Genomic DNA, 26625 nt, shown 5'->3' on the forward strand with positions numbered 1-26625 from the left:
GGTGAGGTTTATTGGTTTATTCAGCAAAGGTTGTTTGACTACAGTGACGAGCAATAAGAGTGACGACAATATTATTCAAAAATTATCCCTCTAAGAGATCTAAATGGGTCCTTGGTTCAGTTTAACTAACGGGCTGCCTTGGATCACTCTGAAGTCTTAAAATATTTATCATGTCTGCTTATACAGAAATTTTCTTATGCAGAACATGAGATTCTAACCCTAGTAAATGATTTGTTATTTGTATAAGAATGAATACAATGAAAGGGAAATTTAAGGGGTAGACAAGTAGTTCCTCCCCACTCTACAACACCTCTTTTCTAATAACATCTATAATAAGTGAATGGATAAAATATGAAGCTTACTAGTTCAGAAGCTTCCAAGGGATAAAACCCAGAAAAATAGTTCTTTTTCAGCTTCAGCAGCTATTTCCAAGTGGGTTTCCATTCTATATGCCACTTAATATTTCTCATTTTTAGGTCTGGGTTTTACTTGCTACCTTGTATATATGTTCAAAAGTTCTCTCATGCCACACTAGTGTCATTGAAGCACAGATGTCTATTCCTGGCTGGATTTTGAAGATGTAAATTCCAATGTTGGTCTCTCACTGTTCTTTGGTTATTCATCTTATATATATTTTTAAAAGCTCTCTGATTTGCTGTTGTGTTTAATGTTAATGAAATTGATTCTATGTCCCACCTTTGGCTGTTCACAGCTTGTGCTTTGTTCCATAGCTGGATTGGTGAGATGTGGATTTAAATATAGATGCGTTCTTCACTTCCCCGTGTACTTGATTTGGCAAATCCTCCTTTCTTCATCCACCAACTAATGTCTAGAAAAAACTCATAAGATAGGTTGATTTATTAAAAATAAAATAAAAAAAAAAGACTACATTAATTTTACATCAATTTTACAGCAAACCAAACAACTTGGTAAAATTAATTTCACGTTACTTCAAAGTGTATGGTCATCCTTTTAGTTAATTAGATGATAATGTCATTGTTGTAATTAGCAATACTCGTTAAATATGACATTTCACCCAGAACAGAGTTTTTGGGAAGTGTTTATCAAACATGTGCTTCTCTTGAAAATGTTTAAAAAGTATTTTTGGAACATGTTTATCAAACACTAAGAATTGTACAAAAATACATTTTTAAGCATAGAAACACCAAAAAATGTTTTTTGCAAAAAAAGTGCTTCTAGCATAGAAACATTATCAAACACATACTTGTGGAATCAGTTTGGGGTTCGTTATTGATGAGTTTTTTTTTTGTTGTCGAGAGAGAGGATGAGAGGGGATATCAAAGAATTGTATTGGGATTGGGTGAGCAGACTTGCAGGAGAGTACTGGCCTCTCATAGCCAAGGTGGTGTTTACTTGGTTTCTGTTAGCACTACAAACTTTAATATCTGTTCTGCTCTATTGAGGACTTAACTAATCCATTCTAGAGACTATCTGTAGGTGATGCATAGAAGGAAAAAATGTTGCTGTAATAGGGTTCCTAACAATTTGCTATAAAAGCACGGATGAACCACACGATGGTGAAGTCCAGAATCGAAGGGAAAGTGGAAGAGATTGAGAAGATGGGAAATTACCAGTCGAGTTGCACGGTTGGATTCCAGGATCGACTCCATGGTAGAGAAAAACGAGTCGCTGCTGACGGGGTTTATGAACAAAGTTAGGGCTCTCATGTCGGGTGAGGCGCATGGGAAGGAATCTGCTGTAGGGGACTCACTTCCGGCAGAGACCATGCTGCAACCAGTGACAGGTGAAGTTCAAACCACCAGTGGGGATTCTTCGCATGGACCACCACCACAAGATGCAGATGGAGGTCAAGGGGAACCAGGAGAGAAGCAATGCAAAGGAGGCTGGAAGTCTGGAACTGCCCATTTTCAACAGCGACAATCCAAAAGATTGGGTGACAAGGATCGAACGCCATGTCCTCTTTAATAATGGGATCATGGGGTGAAGAAAGAGTCACTTTCACCATGGTTTGCTTCGAAGAAGCAGCACTAGCTGGCTGCAGTTCCATGAAATGGGAGAATCCTCCCACAGCTAGAACGACATGGAGGCATTGATGCAATGATTTGGTACAAGGCACATAGGACTCCCCAAGAAGAGTTGATTACCTTGAAGTAAGGAGGATCGGTGGCTGAATACAGGGAGAGATTTGAGAAGTTGATGGTGGAGCACAGGCCAGGGAATCACTCTGGTTGAAGAGCTTGTTCTTAGCAGGAAGAGAGGAGATACAGGTTGAAGTACGACTGTTCGCACCAAACACTCTAGGCCAAGTAATGAACTTCGCCCAATCATTTGAGGAAAGAAATTGGTTATTATGTAAAATAGCCACGCCCAGCCCAACAGGAGCTTAGTGTACCCGCATGCAGTAGCCCATTACCATAGACCAACTAACCCATTGGGAAGACATTACAAGCAAGGGTATATTTGAAAAATTGCTATGCCATACTTTTTCCTCCTCCACACCTTCAATTAGGGCTGCAAACCAAAGACCAAACGGCACCGGTGTGGCGGAAAACCACAAGGCAACAGAGACGGAATCCCCTATACAATTCCGAGCAGAACTTCAAGTACAAACAACTGACTCCGCGGAGTTTCAGTCCAGGTTAGACCCGGTTTATGTGTCAGGTGTGATGAGCGGCACTCCCCTAATAATCAGCGAGCTCTATGAAACAACTCTAGTGTCTTCTCATGCACACGGACGAGCAGGAAAACATAGCAAAGGAGCCCCGAGGCTGTGACGAGAGAAGAAATGGCTTGGCTGTCGATCTATCCATCCACTCACTCGACAAGTTGGATTCCCAAACCACTGAAAATCAGAGGGAAGATCATGGGTCAGGAAGTGGTTATACTCATGGACAGTGGCACAGCTCACAATTTTATCACCTACAAGATGTTTGCAAAAACTGGGACTTCTGTCCAGCGGCAAGACTTCAAGGTGGTGCTCGATGACAGCCAGTGTATCCAAGGTCAGAGGTTTTGCCTGGCGGTGGGGATTAGGCTTCAGGGCATCATCTTCACCCAAAACTTGCTGCCATTCAGGCTAGGCAGCATGGATATAATTTTGGGAGTGGAATGGTTATCAACTTTGGGAGGAGATTCAGAGCAATTGGTGACAACATACCATGAATTTTGAGTGGCAAGGACATAATGTGAAGCTTAACGCAGACCTGGCATTGCTCAGAATGGAAACTTCAACGAAGAGCCAACAGAAGACACTCAAAAAGTTGCGGAGAGGGATGTTGGTTGGCCACTTGCGATGTAACAAGAACACCTCCAACAGAAGAGGCTGCGAACCTCTTCAATCCTTGCTTGAGGAATCCTAACAGCTATTTGCAAAGCCCACTGAACTCCCAACTAAGCGGAGGCATGACCATACCATCCGTTTGATTGAAGGCAGCCAACTCGCCAACATCCATCCATATCGATAGCCACACTACCAAAAAAAGAAGTCAAGAGATTTGTAAAGGAAATACTTTCAGCAGGAATTATTTGCCCCAGCCTCAGCCCATTTTCAAGTCCCGTGCTGCTAGTAAAGGAGGACAAAAGTTGACATTATGTGTCAATTATCAGGCTGTGAACAAGCTGACTGTTAAAAATATTATTATCTTCATGGGTTTTTTAGTCTATTGCAGGTCGACAGATGCGCTGGAGATTTAAATAACAGGGGCATTTTGGTATCCATGCCTGATCATTTATATACTTGTTACTGAGAGGGTTTTACCCCCAATCGATCAGCCCCTGTTTGGTTCGTTGCTTGTATACAAAGACTCTCCTCTCCTCTCTTCTTCTCTCTTGGGTTTCCTCCTGGGGTTTTGGGTTTACAATGGCTTGGTTGTTCGATCCTCTCTTACAATCTCTGTTATTGGCTGTTGATCAATCATTTGTTGGTCTTTGGAAGCCAGGTAAGGTTGTTGATGCATATTTGGTTCCTCTGTGTTCAAATCATGTGTAGTGATCTTGAGAGATTAGGTGTTTAAGGGAGTTGTATAAGCTTGTAAACTCTTGTATTTTGTCTCTCTTGTTTCTTATGTTGATTAGTGCAAAGATATGAGTTGTATGACTCAGCCTTGGATGTAGGATCATTGATCCAAACCAAGTAAAAGAAATCCTGATGTACTTCTTGTTATTTCTTTGCTACCATTGTGCGTGTTCTAGGATTGTTCTCAACATTGACAATGCCGGACAAGTTCCCATACCGGACATCAACAAGCTACTTGATGAGTGAGAAGGGGTAAAGATGTTCAGCAAACTAGATTTGAGTTAAGCCACCACCAAAATCGCGTGGCGGAAACTGACGTGAAAAGACAGCTTTTCGGAGAGACAATGGCTATTACGAGTTTCTTGTGATGCCTTTTGGTTTGTCTTATGAGCCGGCCACATCCAATCACTCAAATGAGGTATTTCACGACCACTTGCGAAAATTTATCCTTGTGCTTTTTTATGACATATTGGTTTATAGCAAAGACATGACAGCGCACCAACAACATTTGAAGACCGCTTTCTTGCTGCTCACACAACACAGCTTACTTATTAACCGCAAGAAATGCTCATTTGGTCTACAAGAACTGGAAATTATAGGTCACATCATACCAGCCCAAGGGGTAGCTGCTGATCCTAGAAAAATCCAGAATGGTGGGCTGGCTCAAGTCTAGAACCTAACAGCATTGAGGGATTCCTTGGTCTAACTAGGTATTATCAAAATTTGTGAATGGATACGGGAAAATAGCAGAACTTGTAACTTAGTTTTTGAAAAAAGGACTCGTTTCAACTCGAGTGAAGAATCAGCTAAAGCCTTTGAAGCACTCAAGAAAGCCATGTCCACTGTACCTGTACTTGCTATGCCAAAATTCACCAAAGAATTGGTAGTAGAGATAGATAAATGCATCAGGAGAGAGGCCTAGGTGCTATTCTCATGCAAGATGGTCGTCCTATCACCCATTGAAGTCAAGTATTGTCCGCTAGAGCACGCACCAAGTCTGTCAATAAAAAGAAGCTAATGGCTATTGTTTTAGCTCTACAGAAATGGGAACATTACCTAATGGAGCAACACTTCAAAGTAAGAACCTGCCATAAAAGTCTCAAATTTCTGTTGGAACAGCAAGCCTTAGCAAAAGAACAGCACAAGCAGGTTCTTGAATTACTTGGTTACGACTTTGAATTCTGTACAAACCGGGGCAGGGAGAACCATGCTGCAGATGCTCTGTCAAGACAGCAAGGAGTAGTTCAGCTAACCATGGTACAAGAGCTCGCGAGATCTCGCAGGCAAGTCCCTCGAAATCCCAAAACTCGACCAAGGTCTCAGTCTAGTTGCTTTAAGTCCCCTATTTCAAGGAAGACAGTTCGACCTGTCTCGCTTGCTCTCGTTGCAAAGAAAATCCTGAGGCCCAAAATGATTTAAGTCCTCTACAGGCCCGAGGGCGCTGCCCCCTGCAACCCTGGAACACCCCCCCCAGGTCACCGAGAAGCAGGACCCCCATAGCCACAACTGCTATAAACCTACCATACAAGGGTGGATACAGGGTTCAGTAGCATACCCGAATTTTCCAACTCCGTAATGAGACTCTATACTACAAGAATAGACTGGTCCTAACTGAGACATCCACACTACTTCCTGCTCTGCTTGCTGAATTCCATTCCACACCATTTGGAGGCAATTCAGGCTTTCTACGAACCAAAAAGCAGCTAGCTGCGGGTGGGCATTGGGTCAGCATGAAAGCAGCTGTCAAGAACTATAGAGCTGGTTGTGATATTTGTCAGCGGTTAGCACCAAGCATTGAGTGCCACTGGGCTATTGCAGCCACTGCCCATTCCAAAGCAGATTTAGGAAGACATCAGCCTGGACTTCATTGGAGGATTACCCAAAACACGTGAGAGAGACAGGGTGTTTGTTTTGGTCGACCATCTCACCAAGTATGCACATATCATGGTGCTTACTCACCCATTCACAGCCAAAGAGGTAACGCTCATCTTCAGCAAAGAGATAGTCCATTACATGGCATAGAAACAACATCTTTCTCAGCAACTTTTGGACTGAACTGTTCAAATTGGCAGGGACAGCATTGAAGTACAGCAGTGCCTATCATCCCCAAACTGATGGACAGACAAAAATTATCAATAAAAGCCTTCCAACTTACCTCCAGTGTGTCTGTGCTCAGCAGCCGAACGATTGTCATAATTGGCTTGCTTGGGCTGAGTTTTGGTACAACACCACTTACCAAGGAGCAGCACAAATGACTCCTTTCCAAGCAGTGTATGGACGAGAACCGCCAAACCTGATCCGATGGGATACCAGCAATTCCAAGGTTGCTGAAGTTGATGAGCACCTCAAGGAGCATTACAGCATACTAGATGACTGAAAGCAAACTTACTTGTGGCACAGGATCGGATGCATGCAATGACTAATAAAACCGCCAAGAAGTCCAATTTTCAGTAGGAGATTAATTGTTTCTAAGGCTACAACCCTATCAATTTTGGAAGCTGTCTAACTGTCTAAGTGACTCAATTATAAGCTCTGCCACAGGTATTATGGCCCATTCCTGGGGCTGGAACACGTTGGACAGTTGCTTACAGGCTCCAACTACCTTCCACCTCACAAATCCACACAGTTTTCCATGTTTTGCAGCTGAAGAAGGTCGTGGGGAGTCAGGATCTTCCACAGCCCCTACCCATTTGCCCAGCCAACAATTTGGAACTTCACTTGGAGCCTGTTGAATTTTCAATACTCTCTAGCCAAACGACTGGAGGTGCTGATCAAATGGAAATCACTGCCATCATGTGAAAATACTTGGGAGACTTCATAGAAGTCAACAGCTTCTTTCCAGCATTTCACCTTGAGGACATGGTGAAACTTAAAGGGAGTGGAATTGTTAGGCCCCAGTTAGTCAAGTCTAGACTAGGAAGAACCAAAATAGGGGAAGCACGGGTTAATGTTCAGGTAGTTATGGAATGAGCTAGGGGTTAGTTAGTGGTGAGTGTTTAGTTTTCAGGAGAGAGGATGAGAGGGGATATCAAAGAATTGTATCGGGTTTTGGCGAGAAAACTTGTTCAGGAGAGTACTGGCCTCTCATAGCCAGGGTGGTGTTTACTTGGTTTCTGTTAGCACTACAAATTGTAATTGCTGTTGTGTTCTCCTGTGGACTGAACTAATCCATTCTAGAGACTTTCTGTAAGTGATCCATAGAAGGAAAAAATGTTGCTGTAATTGGGTTCCTAACAACGACACCAACATCTTTATTATAAAAATAAAAAAACCAACGACACCAACCAGTGAGGCAGTAACTTACGTAGAATCCCCGACTACTCCAGGTAAGACTTAACATCAAATCCACCGATGAACTTCGAGGACTGAACAGATACAATAATTTATAAAGACTTTGTGGATGATAACCTATGAATGTGGACATCATTAAACCAAGGCAGCACCTTCACAACAATGATGACAAAGCCCCAGAAAGCAAGATCTTGTGAAGAACAGATACAATATTTTATAAAGACTTTGTGGATGATAACCAATGAATGTGGACATCATTAAACCAAGGCAGCACCTTCACAACAATGATGACAAAGCCCCAGAAAGCAAGATCTTGTGAAGAACCCCTTACTGCTGGTGAGGCTAAACATCAAAACAGACTACACCAAGTACCCATAACCCTTAAAGGACTAAAGTCTAAAAACAGACATAATATTATCTAAAGAAACTGTTAATAACGCTGGAAGCAATAGCCTTTATCTCATGGGCAGTTATGATCCTCAGACTGATCACAGGTTTTCAGGGAATAAAAACAGTAACAAAGTCATAAAAGGATGCCATCAAAACACTGATTTATAAAAAAACAAAAATAGAAAACCCTCACAACCAAAAGCTACTCTGAGAATATAAGCATTCATATCTGGCATGACAACAATTCAACTGAATGACAAATATTGCATGTACACAAACATTAGACAACAGGAAACAATAAAACGACTCACAAATGTTATTTAAAAAAAAAAGACCGAGGAATGTAAAATGCTAACATACCAACATGGCCAATAAATACAACATTCATATGTCGCTTTTTGTTTTCCTCTTCGCTAGGTGTCTGTTCAGCATGTACCGGAGCGGCTATTTCTTTATCTTTCACTGGAAACCCGGAAGGGGGAAACAGAAGAAGGTGAGAAAGATCACAACCTCCATCAATCTAAAATTTAGGTTCTTACATAACTATTCTGTAAGGCATTAAAAAATCTCCTTGTGTCCTAATGAAGGAAAGAGAAAGGAACAAAAAGGATCATGTCTATCACCTTTTGGCTCCACATACAATGGCTTGGAGTCTGATGGGGGCTCATCCTTGTGATCTGAAGCTGTCTCATCCATGTGATCTGAAACTACCTCATCCTTGAAATCTAAAAGAACCCAAAATGTATTATATTCCCATGGAAAATACTCGGATCTTCTACTGAAATACATTTCAGATTCAAATAGTAAAATATAATTGATGAAACCATCAAAGCTGACAATCTCAATGCAGTTTGGGTAAACACCCCCCCCCCCACCCACCCCATTTTTTTCTCTTCCCATGCTTAGCACCCCCAGCTACCAAAAGAATAAGTACAAGTGTAAGGCACAGAAATTTGAAGTAGATGGAGCCCCAAGCATATAAGCAATTGGAGAGAGAAAAACTAAAGAAAGCAGAAGTTCTAAAACAGAAAAGGGCTAATGTGTTTAGAGTCAGTGTTACAATTAAATTTAATGGGAAGATTGTACAAAAGTTGACTCGGGTTATCCGTCAAATTTGGATGAAATTACAGAAGAGGTGAGACTACAAAACAAGGGTGCCTCCACGAACTGAACTTGGCAGAAACAGCAAAACTATAGGCCAAAAAGAATAAAACATTAATACAGTAGTAGTTATGAATAAATAACAAGAGACGAGAAGAAACCAGGAAATAAACTTCTACCTTTAAAAAAAAAGAAAAAATTGTTAAAATCAGTTAAAGAAAGAAAAAAGTAGTTGATAAGATCGATAATGGTCACACTCGAACATCAAAATCCAGAAAGTAATTCCTCCCCATATAAACAAATCCTAACATGCACAACACTTGTGTAACTGCTAGCACATACCTTCTTCCATTGTATCGTCCCATTTTTCACTCTCTTCTGCTTTAACTGCATCTGAAGCAACGACCCCATGATTGCCCTCTGCAACGACTCAAGAAAATGCAGCACTAATTTGTTATTTCACAGACGCCACAGCGAAGTACATCAAAATCACTATTAAGTTAGTACCTGCAGAGTCCAACTGAAGCGACTCAATGCCGTTCTGGATCTCAGCATCTACATCTGGAATGAAAACACAAACGAGACGTGACCTCAGTAGCATTCAAAACTCATTCATGCACTAAAAACCACAAACAAGAAATCCGGCTAATCGTGTCCAGTTAAAAGAGGAAACCATTGATCCAACTACAATCTCTGAATTGCTTAAGATGAACGAGTAAAATCGACAAAAAGAAACGAATTCCAAAGAATCAATACTAATTCTTGCGCAAAGAAAACAAATTTAACAAGAGAAGAACCTAAATCAGGTTAAAAATAGTAAAATCGACGATACAAGAAGCAATAATTCATAAGACAATCCAATCCAGAACTAATCTATTCACCACCAGATATTGAATCAACAAAAGCATGCAAGGGAGGCAGGGAGAGGGAGATAGCTTGGCTTACCCATCGTGAAAAGACTATATACGCGCTCTGTTCTATTAGGGTTTCAGTAACACAGAAAACGCTAGGAGAAGAAGAAATGAAGAAAGGTAAGTGAGAGCGCGCAAAAGCACCGCAACCGATAATAACCAGGCTACAGAGGGTAGCTTCCCTAACTCGGCTATTTGTTCTCGCTTTTACGACACTAACATTTCCCTTATTTATACTCTTTTTCAGGACGTGACACGTGGGTTTCGCTTATATGCGATAGCAGGGATACCCCAAAGTAAGTCAGTCATGATTCAAAGTTTCAAACTTGCACCTTAAGTGTTCCACCAAAAATTAAAAATAACATTCTACCAAAACAATAAAATAAAATAAAATCTTGCAGCCCAAGAATCCTCTTAAATACCCCAAGGTCAGTCACTCTCTTGTGAAAGGAGAAGGAAAAAACAAAATAAAAGGGAATTTTGAATGCCACTTTCGGGCGGGACAGAACGGATTTGAACCGGTCCCCGGGGGGATCTCGCGAAACAGATCCCCAAAGGTAAATAACTAATCAATAAATTGGATAAACATTTTATTCCAGCCCAAGGGACCAAAGATTTGGGAGCCATTTTTGTCAAGTAACCAAACAGGCCCTAAGTTATTTCTTAAAATTAATTAATAATGATTCTTTAAAGTATCTAATTTATCAGTCAAACTCTCTATTACAATTTACTAACACCATTAGTCTTCAGTTAACTTTTATTTATAGATCTCCAATATTACTTCCACATTCACTCACAATTCTGTCAATGTCGAATTATTATTTCTAACCCTAAATCAACAACTTAGTAGAAATTTTAATAATCTTTGTTGATACACTTGCTATAGATTCTTTTGTGACAAAATCCCAGATGCGATCCATGCTTCTTTAACGATTAGGAGACGGAGAATAATTGACTAAGAGGGATATTGATATCTAAAATTAACCACCAATTCCCAAGTTTGTTTCATGGGCTGGTTTTGAATTAATTTTACTGCTTTTTTAGGTATTGTTTGCTTATAGGGTAAGAGTTTCTGCTATGCTTGGAATGCAACACTCTCTTCCACCATAGTTAGTCTTCCATTAGAGAGGGACAAACACCAGTCAAATGATAGGTGAGGACTAAGGAAATGGTGAAGAGAACCAAGTATTGTATTTGAAAGGGGAAGGTTCTAGAAGGCAGTTAGTTATAGGGGTATCGGATTGGCAACCATTCTCACTCTTTTTCATGTTCTATGAACCGTTTACTAGTACTTGGACTAAGCTACCATTGCTACCTAGGCTTTCCGACAATCTACCTTTCTCATGTCAATTCATTGAGTGAGACTGCAAATTGATGGTGATCAATGGATGGAAGGGGTTAGATGATGAAGATGGGGGTTTTCTTTTTAGGGTCATTTTTATATTTTACAAAATTTAACTCATTTACATTAGCATTTAACTGTGATTTTTCATTACAAAAAAAAACTGTGATTTTTCATTAAGGGGGCCTAAAAAAATGGATTAATGGGGTGGTTTTAAAATTTCCCAAATGAAAAAAGATAAAATATGGGAATCAGGGGGCTAAATTGGACTAGGTTTTTCTTGAACTGAGATGGGAAAGATGAATCTGCGGCAAGAACATGGTTTCTTGAACTCAAAGATGAAAAGGATAAAATATGAGTTTTAGGGGGTAAACAATGTTCTAGGGTTTTCTTGAACTAAGATGGGAAAGATTAATCTATGATGGCTATAGGGAAGCAAATTGAGGAAGATGATGGAATTTTATTGTATCAAATATTTCCATCTATTTCTTTATGAATGGATAACATGTGTCTAACAAAAAATCCAAAAGTTAAAACAAAATATATAATATTAAAAAATATTACCCATCTTTCAGTTCTCATTTCTTGTCTTCATTTCTGCAAATGATGGAACACCATGTTAGCACCTGACGCGATTAAAATCCAAACAATTTCAACGTTTTAGAATCTTTCTTTATGGATTTTACACCTCTCTTTCTCTTTATGAATCTAAACGGAAGATTGAAAAAACAGAGGGATATGTGAGTTGTTTAGATTTATTATCATAAACAACAACAACAATAAAAAAATCATTTAAATTGAAAATCTATAGCAAAAATTCAATAAAAAAAAAGGGATTAGATACAATCCTTCAAACTGAAAGCAATTAGAATAAAATCCGTTGATCCTTCTTTCTTTGCAAACTAAAAGTCGTCAATCCAAGTGCAGATGCAGCAAATCTGCATTTAATGGATTTGTTCTGCCACTCCTTTAGAGCAGAGGAGCTTCAAGGATCTACTTCAAGGCCTCCAAATCCTTTTGTTGGTTTAGCAATATTTCGCATCTGCCAACTGAAAGGGAGGGGAAGATTATTTAGGTTTAAAATTGTCCTTTTTTTAAGGTAAATCACATTCATCTGAATTTTACTTGGACATGTGATGCACATCAGTGAGGAAATCGAGTTAGAAATGGGCTAGAAAAAAATTGGAAGACAATGAGGTTAGAGTTCGAATCCTCCTAGGGCCAGGGCAAAGCCCCGCCTTATATTATGTATTATGTAATACCCATCACCAAAATATAAAATTGCTTGTTAAAAAAAAAAAAAAAGCAGATATTCGTGTTTGATTTCCATTTTAGGGAGGACATTTTGGTCTAAAAATAATTTCAACAAACAATTTTTGTCACAAGTTAATTGTGCTTCCTATTTCAGCCAAATTTGAATACCCTAGGAGATCCAAACGCAAGGTCGTACTAGATATTGAACAACTATTTTGCTCTGGGAACTGGGCCTTTCATATATATGAGAAGACAAAATGAGATAGAGGCTTGGGAGTTGGGTATATGAGGGACCTTATTTTGTAAATTAGTAAACTTTAAACCCTTAAAATGTAAAAATAAAAATTAATATCTACAAGTAAACCCCTGCCATTTGATTCTCAACGGTTATATCATATTTTGCTTATGTGGTGCGATCAGCACCATGTCGGCAGCAGCCAACAGTGGCTGCCGTTGTAAATAAAAATCCCCATTTCTCAAAGCAAAAGTTGCACATTAAGTTTAAGTGAAATGGCTTTAAAGAGATGTATTCATGGAATTTAACATCCTGAATATAAGAACCTTGTCAAAACCCTCTCATTCTATGATAAAATATCTTTTATTCATTGCTTTTTCAAACCTAAGGATTGGGATTGTCTGATTCTTTATCTTCTCCATCTTTGTTGACCAAAGTTTCTTTTCGACTTCTATCTTTGGTGAATAACCTTGCAAAAGGAGTCCTTGTTCTTCATTTTCTCTATCTCTAGTTACTATGGTAGAACACCATGGTACTTTTTTTGTTTCCACAAGTCTTATCAAATACTTATAAAAAGGTTTTTGCTTTTAGAAATACACAAAACTGTTTTTAGTGTTTCTCGAAAAACACTTGTTGGATTATCAAATGGTCACAAGCGTTTACCAAAAATTAAATATATAATCTTTTACTTAAAAGAAAATTTAAATATAAAATCTTGCAGCCCAAGAATTCTCCCCTCCCATCTAGAAAGGTACCTTTAAAAATAAAAAAGTATTGGAGGAACCTTCACGATTTTTCTGGATCCACCACAAGAATTGGAGGAGATCCTACTAGCGGATAAGATTTGCATGCTTGAATAGTTTTCTTTGTTGCTAAACACCCCGTTTATTTGTTACCAAAAAAAAAAAAAAAAAAAAAACGAAGAAGCCATAAATCAAAACGCCATCTTCCATGGTATAGCTTGGCTAATAAGAGATCAACATGTAATATGAAAATGCCGGTTCGAGCTCCACAACTCACCTTGTAACACATGTCTTAGGGCAAGGTTTGTGTAAGGAGCCATGTATTGAATAATAAAACCGAGTAGATTAAGTGTAAAATAAAAATAAGAGTTTTTTACTAGAGCCCCCTCCATTTTCATTGGAAACAAAGCGCACCCCCTCTAAAATCAAAACCTTGCAAATACCCCTCCACCGTTAACCCCGTTATTTAGGATTGTTAAATAATTTTAATACGACCATATTACCCTCAAATATGGTAACGTTTGAACTTCTTATTTTCAAAGCCATACCACCTTACTCCTCACAGTTATTCATGATGCTTCGATCTGTCATCACCACTGCCAATCAACGCCCACGATTACCATTGGAGGAACATTTAAGGAGAAGCAATGCGTACCTCACCTGCATTTTTTTTCTTCTTCTCTTACAACGTTTCTTCTCCTCAAGATGAGGTACACATTGTTTCTCAAATGTTCCTCCAATGGTAATCATGGGCGTTGATTGGCAGTGGTGATGACAGATTATGAGGCATCGCGAGTAACTGCGAGGAGTGAGGGGTATGACTTTGAAAATAAGAAGTTCAAACGTTACCATATTTGAGGGTAATATGGTCATATTAAAATTATTTAACAATCCTTACCATATTTGAGGGTAATATGGTCATATTAAAATTATTTAACAATCCTAAGTAACAAGGTTAACAGTGGAGGGGGTATTTGCAAGGTTTTTTATTTTAGAGGGGGTGCGCCTTATTTCCCATGAAAATGGAGGGGGCTCATGTAAAAACTCTTGAAAATAAGAAGTTCAAACGTTACCATATTTGAGGGTAATATTGTCATATTAAAATTATTTAACAGTCATAAATAACGAGGTTAACGGTGGGGGGTATTTGCAAGGTTTTAATTTTAGAGGGTGCGCTTTGTTTTCCATGAAAATTGATGGGGTTCATGTAAAAAACTCTAAAAATAATAAAAAAGAGTTTTGAATTTGGGTGAATGGCTTACCAATTGTGGTAAGTTAGTTTTTAATTTATAGAATTTGTTACACTTCAAGAAACATTGGGTTTGAGTAGTAAGTTAGTAACAACTAGAGAGAATGTAGGTATGTAGTTTGTTACAATAGGATTTTCAAATTTTAGATTTTAAAAAATCGTAACTAATTATGTATGACTCGGTCTATCAAGTACCAAGGAAAATAAAAAGAGAGAAAAGAAGAGACCAAGACCAAAATGGCTGAAACATCACATCATCCCAAAAGTCTCAAAACCTTCATGAGATTATGTTACCTCTGATGTGCTAATCGTTCTAAGTCCCCAAGCATTTGGTCAACACGTGTACCCAAAAACAAAGAAATTATCTGTTTATTTTTCTGGGTAGAAAAAGTATTTGTTTATTACACGTAGATATAAGCAGCGGTGGTAGCTAGTGAGAGAGAATCCTATCGATTTGAAGCCTCCCTCTTAGAAAAAGCTTCCTTGCACTTCTGATTTCATATCGTTTCTCAACCCGTGTGGCATGATTCTTCTCCGCCGCAGTGGAGTGCCGATCTCCGCCAGTGTGGCATGTAATCTCTGTCCTTGTAGCTTGTTTTCCTTCTTTGCCTTTTCTTGTTTTTGGTGTGGCACCATTTTCATCTCAATTTTTCCGTCTCCCTCATGGCTGTTGCCCTTGTGACCATTGATTTTGGGATCAACAACTACTCGGCTCTACAAGAAAGTTTGTCTCTCCTTAATCTCCACCAAGTTTTCATGGGGAATGGCTGCCTTGAGGGTTTTAGTGGTTTCCCTTTGAAAATTGTTCTTGTTTCTGATGGCATTTCATGGATTTGGGTCATTAGAGATGAAGTTGCTTAAAAATTTAAGGAGGTTCTTGCAAATCCGGTGTGTGCCAATGAATCTTGCATAGGCTATATGCTCTTTGCCTTGGTCCGACTATCATTATATTTTCAAATGGTTTTGCATACTTTTTAGATTTGGTGGAATTTGATGGCCTCGAATTTGAAGTGATATATCTTCTATGAATTTGGATCATATCTAGTAGTCCAACATTTTTTGGCACTTGGCGTCCCTATTTTGGAGAACTACTGATAGTGTCATTGTTGGCTTTCCAAGCATATGGTCGGATGGAATCCACCTCCAACTCCAATCTTTGTTGCATTGAGGCAGCTTCCGGCACTTGGTATTTGCCTCTTACCAAGACACGTATGCCAAGCCTACAATTTGAAGTGTGGGGACTTGAGATGTTTTCACTATTCGAGTGATTGTGACAGTGAATACATATTATGTATCCTATGAGCTTATTGGCTGCTATAGTAATTATTGCATTATTTCTAAGATTTTATTTGGATTGACCCATACCTTAGGTTAGATGATCATGTCTAATGCATGCATGGCAATTTGGTCAAATTCCTCTTCTTGGTTATAGACGTTTGTAATCAAATCTCGTGTTCCATGCATTTATCTCTTTGTATCCCTTTAATTTTCAATGAATGATGTTACTTTTTCACCCCTAAAAAAAATAAAATAATAATAATAGAGATGGCGACCATATCTAAGGGAGAGAATGGGATGGAGAATGCTGGGGGAATCAATATTTTGATAATATTTGGCTACAACATGAGTTGCTTAACTGCAACCCTTACATAACATCATTCATTGTTTATGTTTTATTTATTTTTTGGTTTGCCAACCCCGGTTTATAAACCGGTGGTTTGACAGTCCCAGGGGGGATTTTTGCATCCACAGTAACATCATTCATTGCTTTATGTTTTATGTTTTTATCCTTGTAATTTTTACCTAAAAAACAAAGATTTTATAGAAAAGGGAGAAAATATCAGTTGAATTCATATTTACCAAAAATAATATAAAAGAAGGAGAAAATAAAGAGAGTAAAAAAAGGGAAAATAGATTAAAGGAGGAAGAAACCACTTTAATGTTAAAAGAATAAAAACAAAGGAAGAATTTGATCATTTTGAAATATCAAGGGAAAATGAGAAGTAATAGTTCATTTTTTTTTTTTGCCATAGTGGTGACCGTGGGAGGGAGGGAATCAGAAACTTTTGACAAGAAATAAGATTAAATAGAGCGAGACAAAGTATAAGGGAGAGATATAATTTTTTTCTAATAAATAAAAAACATTTTTAAGGGGGAGTTTATGTTGAAACTATAGACTTACGTGTTTTTTCTTTTTGGTAAGAAATGAATTTCAATGCAAAAAAAGACAATAGACAAAGACATCTTGATTACATAGATCAAGGAACTAAAGAGTAGAAACGGGCCAATCAACCTTACTAGCCAGAGGTTGGGCCCTCTTGGCTAGATTATTGACAATAGAGTTTGCTAATCTAGAAATAGACCAAATAGACCAACCATCGGTCTACTTCAATAAAAATCGAATGTCCTTCACTACCAGGGCTACTGTTGGTCCAGCTCCTCAGAATTTGACTAAAAAACAATTGCCGACTCTTTGAATCCTTGAATTGCCATCAAATCTTGTCTCAAAGCATGAGACTCGTTCAGGGAGAGGGGGGGGTTTTGAGGGTGGTTGCCCCTCTCTATGATTTGGGTTTTTCTCAAATCAAAGTCGATGATTCTAAAACTTAGCAACCCTTCTCTCTTCTACCAAAAAACTCTCATCTCAAAGCGAGAGCCTTGCCAACCAAGGCCCAAGAATAGGCAACTAGACATATGTTTGCCCCTTGTGGCCAGACACATTCTGGTCTGCCTTGTGCTTGAGCTTAAGCAAGGCCTGAGCTAGGGTTTTCAATAGAAGGTGGGTTAAGGGTTGAAAAAAAGTAGGCCATGACTCAAGTTTGGGCTGGATTAAGAGTTGGGGCCTTAAACCAGCCCAACCCAACTCTATGTATAAAAGCTATACCATACATTTGTCATAATTTATAAATCATCTCCAATCTCTACTTGCCCATCTGAGAAGGATCCCACCATTTTCATTTGTTTTATAAACTTTTGTCATGCACATGAATCATGGCCCCACATTCTTAATTTAGGCTCTTTTTGGTATCAATTCTCATTCTCTATTATGCCTATTTAAAAGAAATAAGTACAAGAATTCATTATTGGTCAATAATGAAAAATGGTTTGGTGAATTTTGTTGAAAATAAATTATGAAATAAAAAAAAAGTTTGGTGTCAAAATAAAAAATTGTTAGAAAATAATAATAAGCAAGTAAAAAAAAGAAGGAAAAAGTATGGTTCTTATAAAAAAGTGTGTATTGACTATTTTACCCTCATCTTAACTATAAAATTTTAAGTAAACTTGCACATAAATGAAGAGAATAAAATTCTCAGCATAATCCATAACAGACAAAAAGTCTTCTATTATGGATTTTGAAGGTTTTTTTATTATTTTAAATAAAAATAAAACTGATAATAGATGCCAAACAATTTAAAATAATAAAAAATTTTCATAATTGAGAATGATAATTGATACAAAAAAGAGCCTTAGTTACACTCAAAATGTTCAAATGTTACCACGTTTTACCTCCCCATTTTTTTCTTCCCTCATTTATATTATCAATATTGTATAAATTAATTTCAAACAAGCTACTCAACCTAATCGTAGTTTCATCAGGTTTAATAGGGCCAATTAGGATTAATTAGTGCAGGCTTAGGCTGGGCTAAACCCTGAAATTAAGATTGGGCTTGGATGGAGATTTCTCAACCTTTTGCAGGTTAGGGTGGGCCTGGACTGACCTAAAAGGCTGCCAGAGTTTAGGTAGCATGGGCAACAATTCCGGCCCAGTGAGGCCCAGTTAAAAGGATTTATTGATCTTTGTGAATTAAGATGTAAAAAGGATATTTATCATCTTAATTATCCCAACTCTGTATTATTGAAAGTTAATAATTTTTAGTTGTCAATTATATTCAGACAAAATATGGATACTTTTTCTCTTCCATATTGTAAAAGTAAATTGAATTTACTTTTAGGATGATGCGATGATGCAAATGGCTTAACATGCAACTAGGTAATGAATTGTTTTTTATCAAGAGAAAATAAATTTAAAATAATTTTTGTAGCAAAAAATGATGAAAATAATAATTATTACTAATTTAAAAATATACAGGGATTAGCAAAAACATTTCCTTCAATTTGTTTCCCATATGGATGCATTGGTAATGTTACCTACAAGAAAATGAGTGGAATAAGAATTTACATTTTGTTTTAAAGAAGTGAATTTATTGAAAGATATTTTAACAAGGATAAGAATAAAACATCGAACATTAGTGCGAGTGGACAACAGGCCAAGATCATTATCAAAGAGATCTAGAGTAATGCAAATACAAATTTATTAGTTACTTAGATTCTTTGATCTGATGGCTCTCTGATGTTTAAAGAGAAAATGTTTGCTATGAATTGTTGTCCTTGTTTTATTTTATTTTATTTATTTTCTTTCTAATAAAACTGAAGTACACACAAAATCGGCAAAACATTGTATCCAAAAAATAGTATAGTTGCCCTTCTACCCAAAAAACTTATATCCCCTAAAAAAAAACAGAAAACTAGGAAATAAGATTGTTTTCTTTAGAGAGAAGCTCTTCCTGTCTATTTGGTTGTTGCTGTTGACTCTCTACATTAGAGAAGGAAAAAAGAGAATAAGGCTGGTCCAGTTCAGTTTAGATTATTATCTGCTGCCAAAAAGCTCAGCTTGAATGGAGCACATAAAAAAGACATGCATGGAAATGATTAACTTTTAAGCCAATAAAAGAGTTAAAATGTTTGAAAAAAAGAAGAAAGAATTAAAATGGAGAAAATTGAAGTACATAATCAATGCTTTATAGTGGAGAAAAGAAGGAATGGCTTCTATGTAACTTTCTATTTAGGACGGCACAGTGGTTTCTATTTATTAAAGCATTGAAGCGAATGACACAGAGTATAAAAACGTTGATGATAAGTTGTAAATAAAGTTGAGATTTAATAAACCAAAGTTGATGTAGTTCTACTGGTTCATCTTCTTTGCAGTCACCAGCGAGATTATCTCTCATACACAAAGTTGAGGAATCCTTTAGCAACACAGTATGATTCTACTGCTACTACCACTCTCTCTTTTTGTTTTTTGTTTTATTAGTCTGGATTGTTTGCTCATGTTCCATGTTTTCTGCTTTGTTGCTGTAGGAGTTTGCTGGTTTCAGGGCTAGTAGCTATAGTGATGGAAGTAAAGGCATTGAAGAACTGGTCAAACAAGTGCGGAATGGCATGTTTACTGACTCAGGTGATCCCATGAGACACTTGAAGCTGGTTGACACCCTTCAGAGGCTAGGCATTGAATACCATTTGGAGGAGGTTAATGCAGTGTTATGTCTGATATCTACAAGGAATAGTGAGGAAGATGACCTCTTTGTCACTGCTCTTTGCTTTAGATTACTCAGAGAGAATGGTTTTTTTTTTTTTGTTTTTTTTTTAGAAGGTTTTGTTTCACTTAAGATGGTTAAATGTGACCACAAGTAGGTTGTGGGTAATGCATCCAATGGTGGGCATCACAGGTACCACCTCGTTAGACACACCATTGAAGCACTATAAAAAAACCCCAAGTATCCACTTCTATTTATTCATCTGTTCACTTGGAATTATATCTTACAAAGCTGATGCTTTTGACGTTGTGGTGCTTGTGGTGCCCAGCATTGGATGGACGCAACGTGGACTTCATTAAATCTCAGCCGAATGAAAAAATGATTCAACTCGGATCATGGAAAATTCGGTTTATTTCACTTAAGTTGGTATAATCTACATGTGCTCTTTCATTCGGTTGAGATTTAATAAAATTCATGTGGCGTCCATCCAATGCTGGGCACTACAAGCACCACAGTCAGATGCAGAAACCTAGCAAAATGCCCTCGAATCATCTAGTTTGGGTTCTCTACCCATGTGGGGTGCCACCCCATTGTGCCACCCCATACAATGGGGACCAACTAAGTAGAATCTCTATGGCTTCCTTCGAACAACTGGATTTGGCTGATCCTGAGCTAGCTTTATGGAGCGTGACTGATTTATGCCCAACTCAAACACTTCAAGCCCAGAACCTCAGTCCTGTCCATACCAGGACATTTATCCAGAACTTCGCTGGAATTTTATCAGGTCCATTTCTTACAAGGAAATGGATCATCCATCCCTATGGATGAATGACACTTGTCCTTCAGATACATCCAAAGGTAGAGATTAAATTAAAATAAAAAAGTTTTTTTTTTTTTTATCTTCTAAATCTTACCTTAAAGTTTGGATGTGACTGATTGACATGTGTCATTCATCCATAGGGAAATGGATGATCCATTTCTGACAAAGAAATGGACCTGATAAAATACCGAACTTTTTGCATATTTCGCTTATTAGGTTATGCAAAACTGGGACAAACCATCATGAGGTGTCATATATAGATCACAAGGGCTCTGTGCATTGGGTTCACCCTCTAGAGATGACTTAAAATAGCTTATCTAAATTTTATACATGTCTATAAGATTTTATTTTATTTATTTATTTTTTGTGTTGATACAATAGAAAATGTCCACAAGATTTTCTTTAGTCTCTTATTGCTCATTCATTTTTTTTCCGGCTAAAAATAAGTAGAAGGTTAGTTTCACAACTTCATCAAAAAGGAAGGAAAATTCAAGGAGGCACTAGGCAATGATACAATGGGGATTTTAAGTTTATATGAAGCTTCCCACTTGAGTGCAAAAGGAGAGGAAACATTATCAAAGGCCATGGAGTTCTCCAAAAATAAATTGAGAAGATCAATGTCATATTTGAAGTTTCCTCTTACTCGAGAAGTTGGATCAGTTTCAAAGCTCCCAAGGCACTTAAGAATGAAAAGGTTGGAAGCTAGAAGTTATATTGATGAATATGCCCTAAAACTCAAAGGAAGCAAAGTTCTTCTAGAGCTTGCAAAGTTGGATTTTAACAACATTCAATTGTTACACCAAATGGAGATTGCAGAAGTAATCAGGTTAATAATTGATAAACAATTAAACATCATATATAGGAAAAGGCGGCTTATTCCATTGGAAAATTCAAAATCGACTATTTCATTGATAGACTAAACCTAATTGATTGATCCAACATTTAGTTTGTAAAAGCCTAAAAAACGGATTTCTGATTTAAAGTTCATTACGATTGAATAGTTGTACAATGCTTCATCCTCATAATAGGTGGTGAAAAGAGCTAGGGCTTGTTGAGAAGCTAAGCTTTGTGCGAATTGACCATTGGAATGTTTCCTATGGGCTATAGGAATATTTACAGACCCAAAACAATCGAAATGTTGAATTGAGCTATCCAAAACAGTTGCTATCTTGTTAGTCATTGATGACATCTTCGACTCTTATGGTTCAATGGAAGAACTTGTTCTCTTCAACAATGCAGTTCAAAGGTTTGAAATTTTATCTTAGCTAACTTCTTTACTATTTTATTTCAAACATGTATCCTTAACTCAAAAACAAAAAACTACTAGATGGGATCTTGAAGCAATTGAGCAACTTCCTGAATTACATGAAGATATGTTTGTATGGCCTTGTTTAATACTACCAACGAGATTGGATGTAGAGTCGTTAAAAATCATGGATGGAGCATAATCCCTCCTTTGAAGCGAACTGTAATGTTCTTAACCTGAAACCCTGTTGTTAATTGAAAACAAATAGGTTTTTCCAACAAATTGACACAATTTTGATTATGATACAGTAGATAGATATGTTTGAAGGATTTCTAACTAAAGCTTGATGGTTTAACAGAAATATGTGCCAACACAAGAGGAGCATTTGATAAATGGAGTTACCACAGTAGGAACATATATGGACTTGGTGCATGCCTTACCCTAAGGATGATGGAACCTTATCCCAAGATATTCTCCCATTCTGGAACGATCCTTCGGCTTTGAGATGATTTAGGGACATGGAGGGTAAGTCATATGATTATGGGTATATTAAATAAGAAAACATACTTAGAGAGAAAATCAAGCCTTTTAAAGTTATACTTGCTTATGAACATTTTCTGGAGGAGCAACAAAGGGGGGATGTGGCATCAAACATAGAATGTGCCATTAGAGAACACATTAATATTTCATCAATACATGAAGCATGTGACTACATACAACAACTCATTCACAACTTATGTATTGAACTCAATGGGCACCTAGTTGATCCAGAAGGATTGCTTATATCGATCACCAAACATAGAATGTGCCATTAGAGAACACATTAATATTTCATCAATACATGAAGCATGTGACTACATACAGCAACTCATTCACAACTTATGTATTGAACTCAATGGGCACCTAGTTGATCCAGAAGGATTGCTTATATCAATCACCAAACATCATTGAACCTCTCAAGGACTGCCCAAGTATTTTATCGGTAAGGATATGACAATGAAGCTTCAGGTGTTCGAGATCAGATACAGTTATTTCTATATCGACGCATTCACTGAAGAAGCTTCTTTATTTTTCTCTGATTTGTTAGCTTATGCATTAATAGTTTAGAACATGGTCTTCATTCCTTGACACTATATGTTAAACAATTAGTGAAAAGATGGGTTCAAGACCATATACCTTAGTGATCTTGATTACAATGGATCTGAACACAGGAGGTGCCTCTTTGCGTTCCTGTTCCCTTGATCTACCTTCTCGTATTCCTGTAAGTTATTTACAAATCGGTGAACAACAATGATGGAGGTTCATGATTAACTTCTTTCCAGAGAGAAGTCACATAGAGAGCAAGGGAGAATATACAAATTGTTTCCAGTTGTTTGTTTCATACCATCCTTTTATTTATAATATTATTTACCTCAACCCTAATTCCTTAATTAGAATTTCACTTAGACTCAACTAAGTGAGGGAAAGCAATATTAGAGTCCTGCTTATACTAAACCAAATAGAGGAGTAGTTATCTAGGAATACGTAATTGCGCCGCCACCTTGGGGCGCAAAGTGTAGTTGGTCCCCACTTGATACGATTAACATCTCTCACTCGCCACAAAGTGGTAGAGCTATTCAAATGCTCTCATCAATTCTAATCCTTTCAATGTGGAATAAATGGAATTTGTGACCTATAAGATCTATCTAGGGCAAGAGTGCTATATCAAGTCTCCATCTAACCAATATAGCACATCACTTAGAAGTATCTCATTATACCCTAAACAATTCAACTATATCCAATTCCACACTCTCGATCCCTTATAGTGAGTAGTGTGAACCAATTTCATATGATGTACTTATGACTTTGTCAATATCACAAGTCACCCGGGCAATGAGTCACATCATTACAGGGTATAGAACAAAAAGTTTTTCCAAAGCCCTCATGCCATTTGGATTATCCCCAACTACTTTCTCAGTCTTGCCCTGTGAGACTGCATCATCTCTGATCCCAAAGAACAAGCTTAAGTAGCATCATTGGGTGTCTTCTTCATGGTATAGTCTAAGGTGAAGGATACAAGTAGGATCAATTTAATGTGATCTTGATGGCTTACATAGTGACAAAGCAGGGATCCATTATTTCACTCTCATCATCAGTCGACTTCAACACATGCAACAAACATGCATGTTATGGCGTCAGTACCACTGAATTGGGCATGTCTCAAAAGGAAAAAAAATGCCATATGAATATTGGTTCAGTCGCTACCTAAAGCGCCTAGCTTGATTTTTTTACAACTAGTTGTCCAATAACTAATTGTAGAATATTCACATTTGGCTACAATGCAAGTAACATGGAAATGTGGTGTATCCATGCTTGACCAGAGATGTCTTGTCTGATCTTCTCCACATTCTAGTTTCTAATTTTCCTATAAGATATCTTGGGGTTGACATCTTTAGAGGGAGAGTAACTCGATCAAATGTTGTTGCCAGTACTTGATAAGATTAAAAATCGGCTTCTAGGTTGGCAAGGGAAGCTTTTTTCATTGGCAGGTAGAGTAGAACTTGTTCGCTCTGTTAATTTCAATATGCCAATTCACAACTTTTCGGTGTACTGGTGGCTAGGAAACCTCCTAAAGCATGTTGAATCCTAGATGCACAATTTTATTTGGACAGGGAGCATCGAATCTGTTAAAAAAATTCAGTTAAATGGGACTCTATTTGTGCTCCAAAGAGTGAAGAGGGATTGGGTCTTCGATGCCTGTGGGATGTCAACTTTGCTTGCCTATGTAGATTAGCAAGCATGTCAAGTATAAGGACTCTTTCTTCTTGAAGCTTTTGAGAGGGAAATTGTTGGACTCTCACGGATATTTGAGAACTTCTGGACAACGTTCTTCAATTATTCTTGGCTTGAAAAAATTTGGAACTTTGTAAATCAGAATGAGAAGTGGAAGGTGGGCAATCGAAGGTGTATACATTTTTGAACAGATCACTAGTTGGGGGACTTTACTATTGTTGATCATGCCGGTTTTCCTCATGATTTAGTGGATAACTTATCCCTTAAAGTGGCAGATTGTATTCATGATGGGCAATGGTGTTTACCGATGGTGCAATCACCTAGGTTACAGGAGGTACTGAAATTAGTGACCTTCACTCCTCTTCCTAGTGATAATCATTGTGATGTTTGCCACTGGAAAGGCACGATCCATGGCAACTCACTATCAAATCAGCTTGGGATTTCTACAAGAGAAAGGCAGTGACAATGGACAGGGCAAATCTGATTTGGAAATCACCTTTGTTACTTAGGCAACATGTGTTATGTTGGCGTATGTTTCAGGGGAAACTCCTAGTGGATGGTGTGGTTATGACCAAGGGGATCCCCTTAGTTTCCCGCTGTAGTTTGTGTTTGGGAGCTTTTGAGGATGTAAATCATCTATTTCTCTTTTGCCCTTTTACATGTAGTTGTGGGGAGAGCTTCGCAACGATGTTTGGTAAGGTTTGGGCGTTTAAGCCTTAGTTTCAAGATAGCTGTAAGAGGTGAGACAACAAGAAAAATCCTCACCTTTAGGGTCCTGCTTAGTTGAATGGGTGTCTTCTCCTCCTATACTACTTGTGGTCTGTCAGAAATAAATATAGATTCGAGGAAGTGATGCTCTCTAAAGATTGGATGATGCATCCGATTTTCTTCGATCTTGCCCATTATGATTATGTGATTGAAGGGATGGTCTCACCAGATGTTTTTGCCCAATCAAGGGCGATAGGATTGACTCTCACTATTAAGAGCTCTAGTTGTCATCAAGAAATTTTTTGGACGCCACCATTTGCAGGGTGGGTAAAGCTTAATATAGATGGATGCTCCTTGGGTAATCCTGGAAAAGCTGGTGCGGGAGGAGTGTTTAGAGATGAGGCAGTGGCTATTGTTTTTAACTTCAGTGCATTTTTTTTTTTTTGGGGGGGGGGGGGGGGTTAAAACAAAATTTGAAGCTAAAATGGAGGCCTTCATGCAAGGTTTGGAATGGGCAAAAAGGATAGAGGTGTAGAGGCTATGGGTTGAATGTGATTTAGTGGCTGTGGTGATATTGACACAGCAAAGGAAAATCCCTTGAATCATCCTACAACGATGGAGAGGCTTAGAATCATTCTTAGCCAATATTGTTTGGAAGACTTTTCATTGCTATAGGGAAAATAATAAGGCTGTCGATTTCTTGGCAAATAAGGCTGCTAGATTGGGACATTCAGAGGTTAATTTGTCCTGGACAACATCTATAAAGTGTGAATTAGATCTCGAGGCATCCGGATGCTCTTGGTTCAGATTTTAGTTTCTTTTCTCTTGTTTATTTGTGAGTAGGAACCTGTGAGGTTGGGTGTATTGGGGGCAACTGATGTTGTGGGTATGAGGTTTGGTTCCTTCTTGTATGATTAATATTATGCTTTTTCTTTTTTAATACAAATGACCTTTTAGCGAAAAAAAAAACTCTCAAAGAAATTATATTGTATCAATAAAACTTAATGATCTAATATTTTATCATGTGCTTGATTCTAAGATTCAATAAATCACAGATGCTAATCATGATGTACTTACCTTGCAAGATGGATAAGACAAAATCCGTTATTTACAGAAAGCAAACACAAGGAGGTAGATTGTACTTTTCACCTTAGAAGAGAAAACATAATGATACATAGTCTGTCTTTCTTCTCAAAACACAATACTTTGGGCTTAGTCATGGTGATAACATGTTATAAAATAAAGAAGATA

At 37.8% G+C, this 26625-nt stretch overlaps 1 protein-coding gene and 1 pseudogene across 1 annotated transcript in view; one reads left to right on the forward strand and one right to left on the reverse strand.

The window, feature by feature from the left end:
* LOC148999788 (Translation elongation factor EF1A/initiation factor IF2gamma family protein) overlaps positions 1-9877 on the reverse strand; it is a 34877-nt gene extending 25000 nt beyond the window's left edge. The window contains exons 1-5 of the mRNA XM_089139756.1: positions 9725-9877; positions 9287-9340; positions 9122-9199; positions 8302-8403; positions 8039-8140 (exon numbers count right to left, since the gene is read on the reverse strand). Of these exons, the coding sequence (XP_088995882.1) occupies positions 8039-8140; positions 8302-8403; positions 9122-9199; positions 9287-9340; positions 9725-9728 (340 nt within the window). The 5' untranslated portion in view covers positions 9729-9877. The remainder of the gene's footprint in view (positions 1-8038; positions 8141-8301; positions 8404-9121; positions 9200-9286; positions 9341-9724) is intronic.
* A 5299-nt stretch (positions 9878-15176) lies between these two features.
* LOC148999789 (putative terpene synthase 11) lies at positions 15177-22949 on the forward strand (annotated as a pseudogene).
* Positions 22950-26625: the final 3676 nt, after the last annotated feature.

Source organism: Hakea prostrata, chromosome 11 (assembly GCF_041222555.1).
Source record: "Hakea prostrata isolate BN-2017 chromosome 11, UWA_Hpros_2, whole genome shotgun sequence".
Lineage (NCBI taxonomy): Eukaryota > Viridiplantae > Streptophyta > Magnoliopsida > Proteales > Proteaceae > Hakea > Hakea prostrata.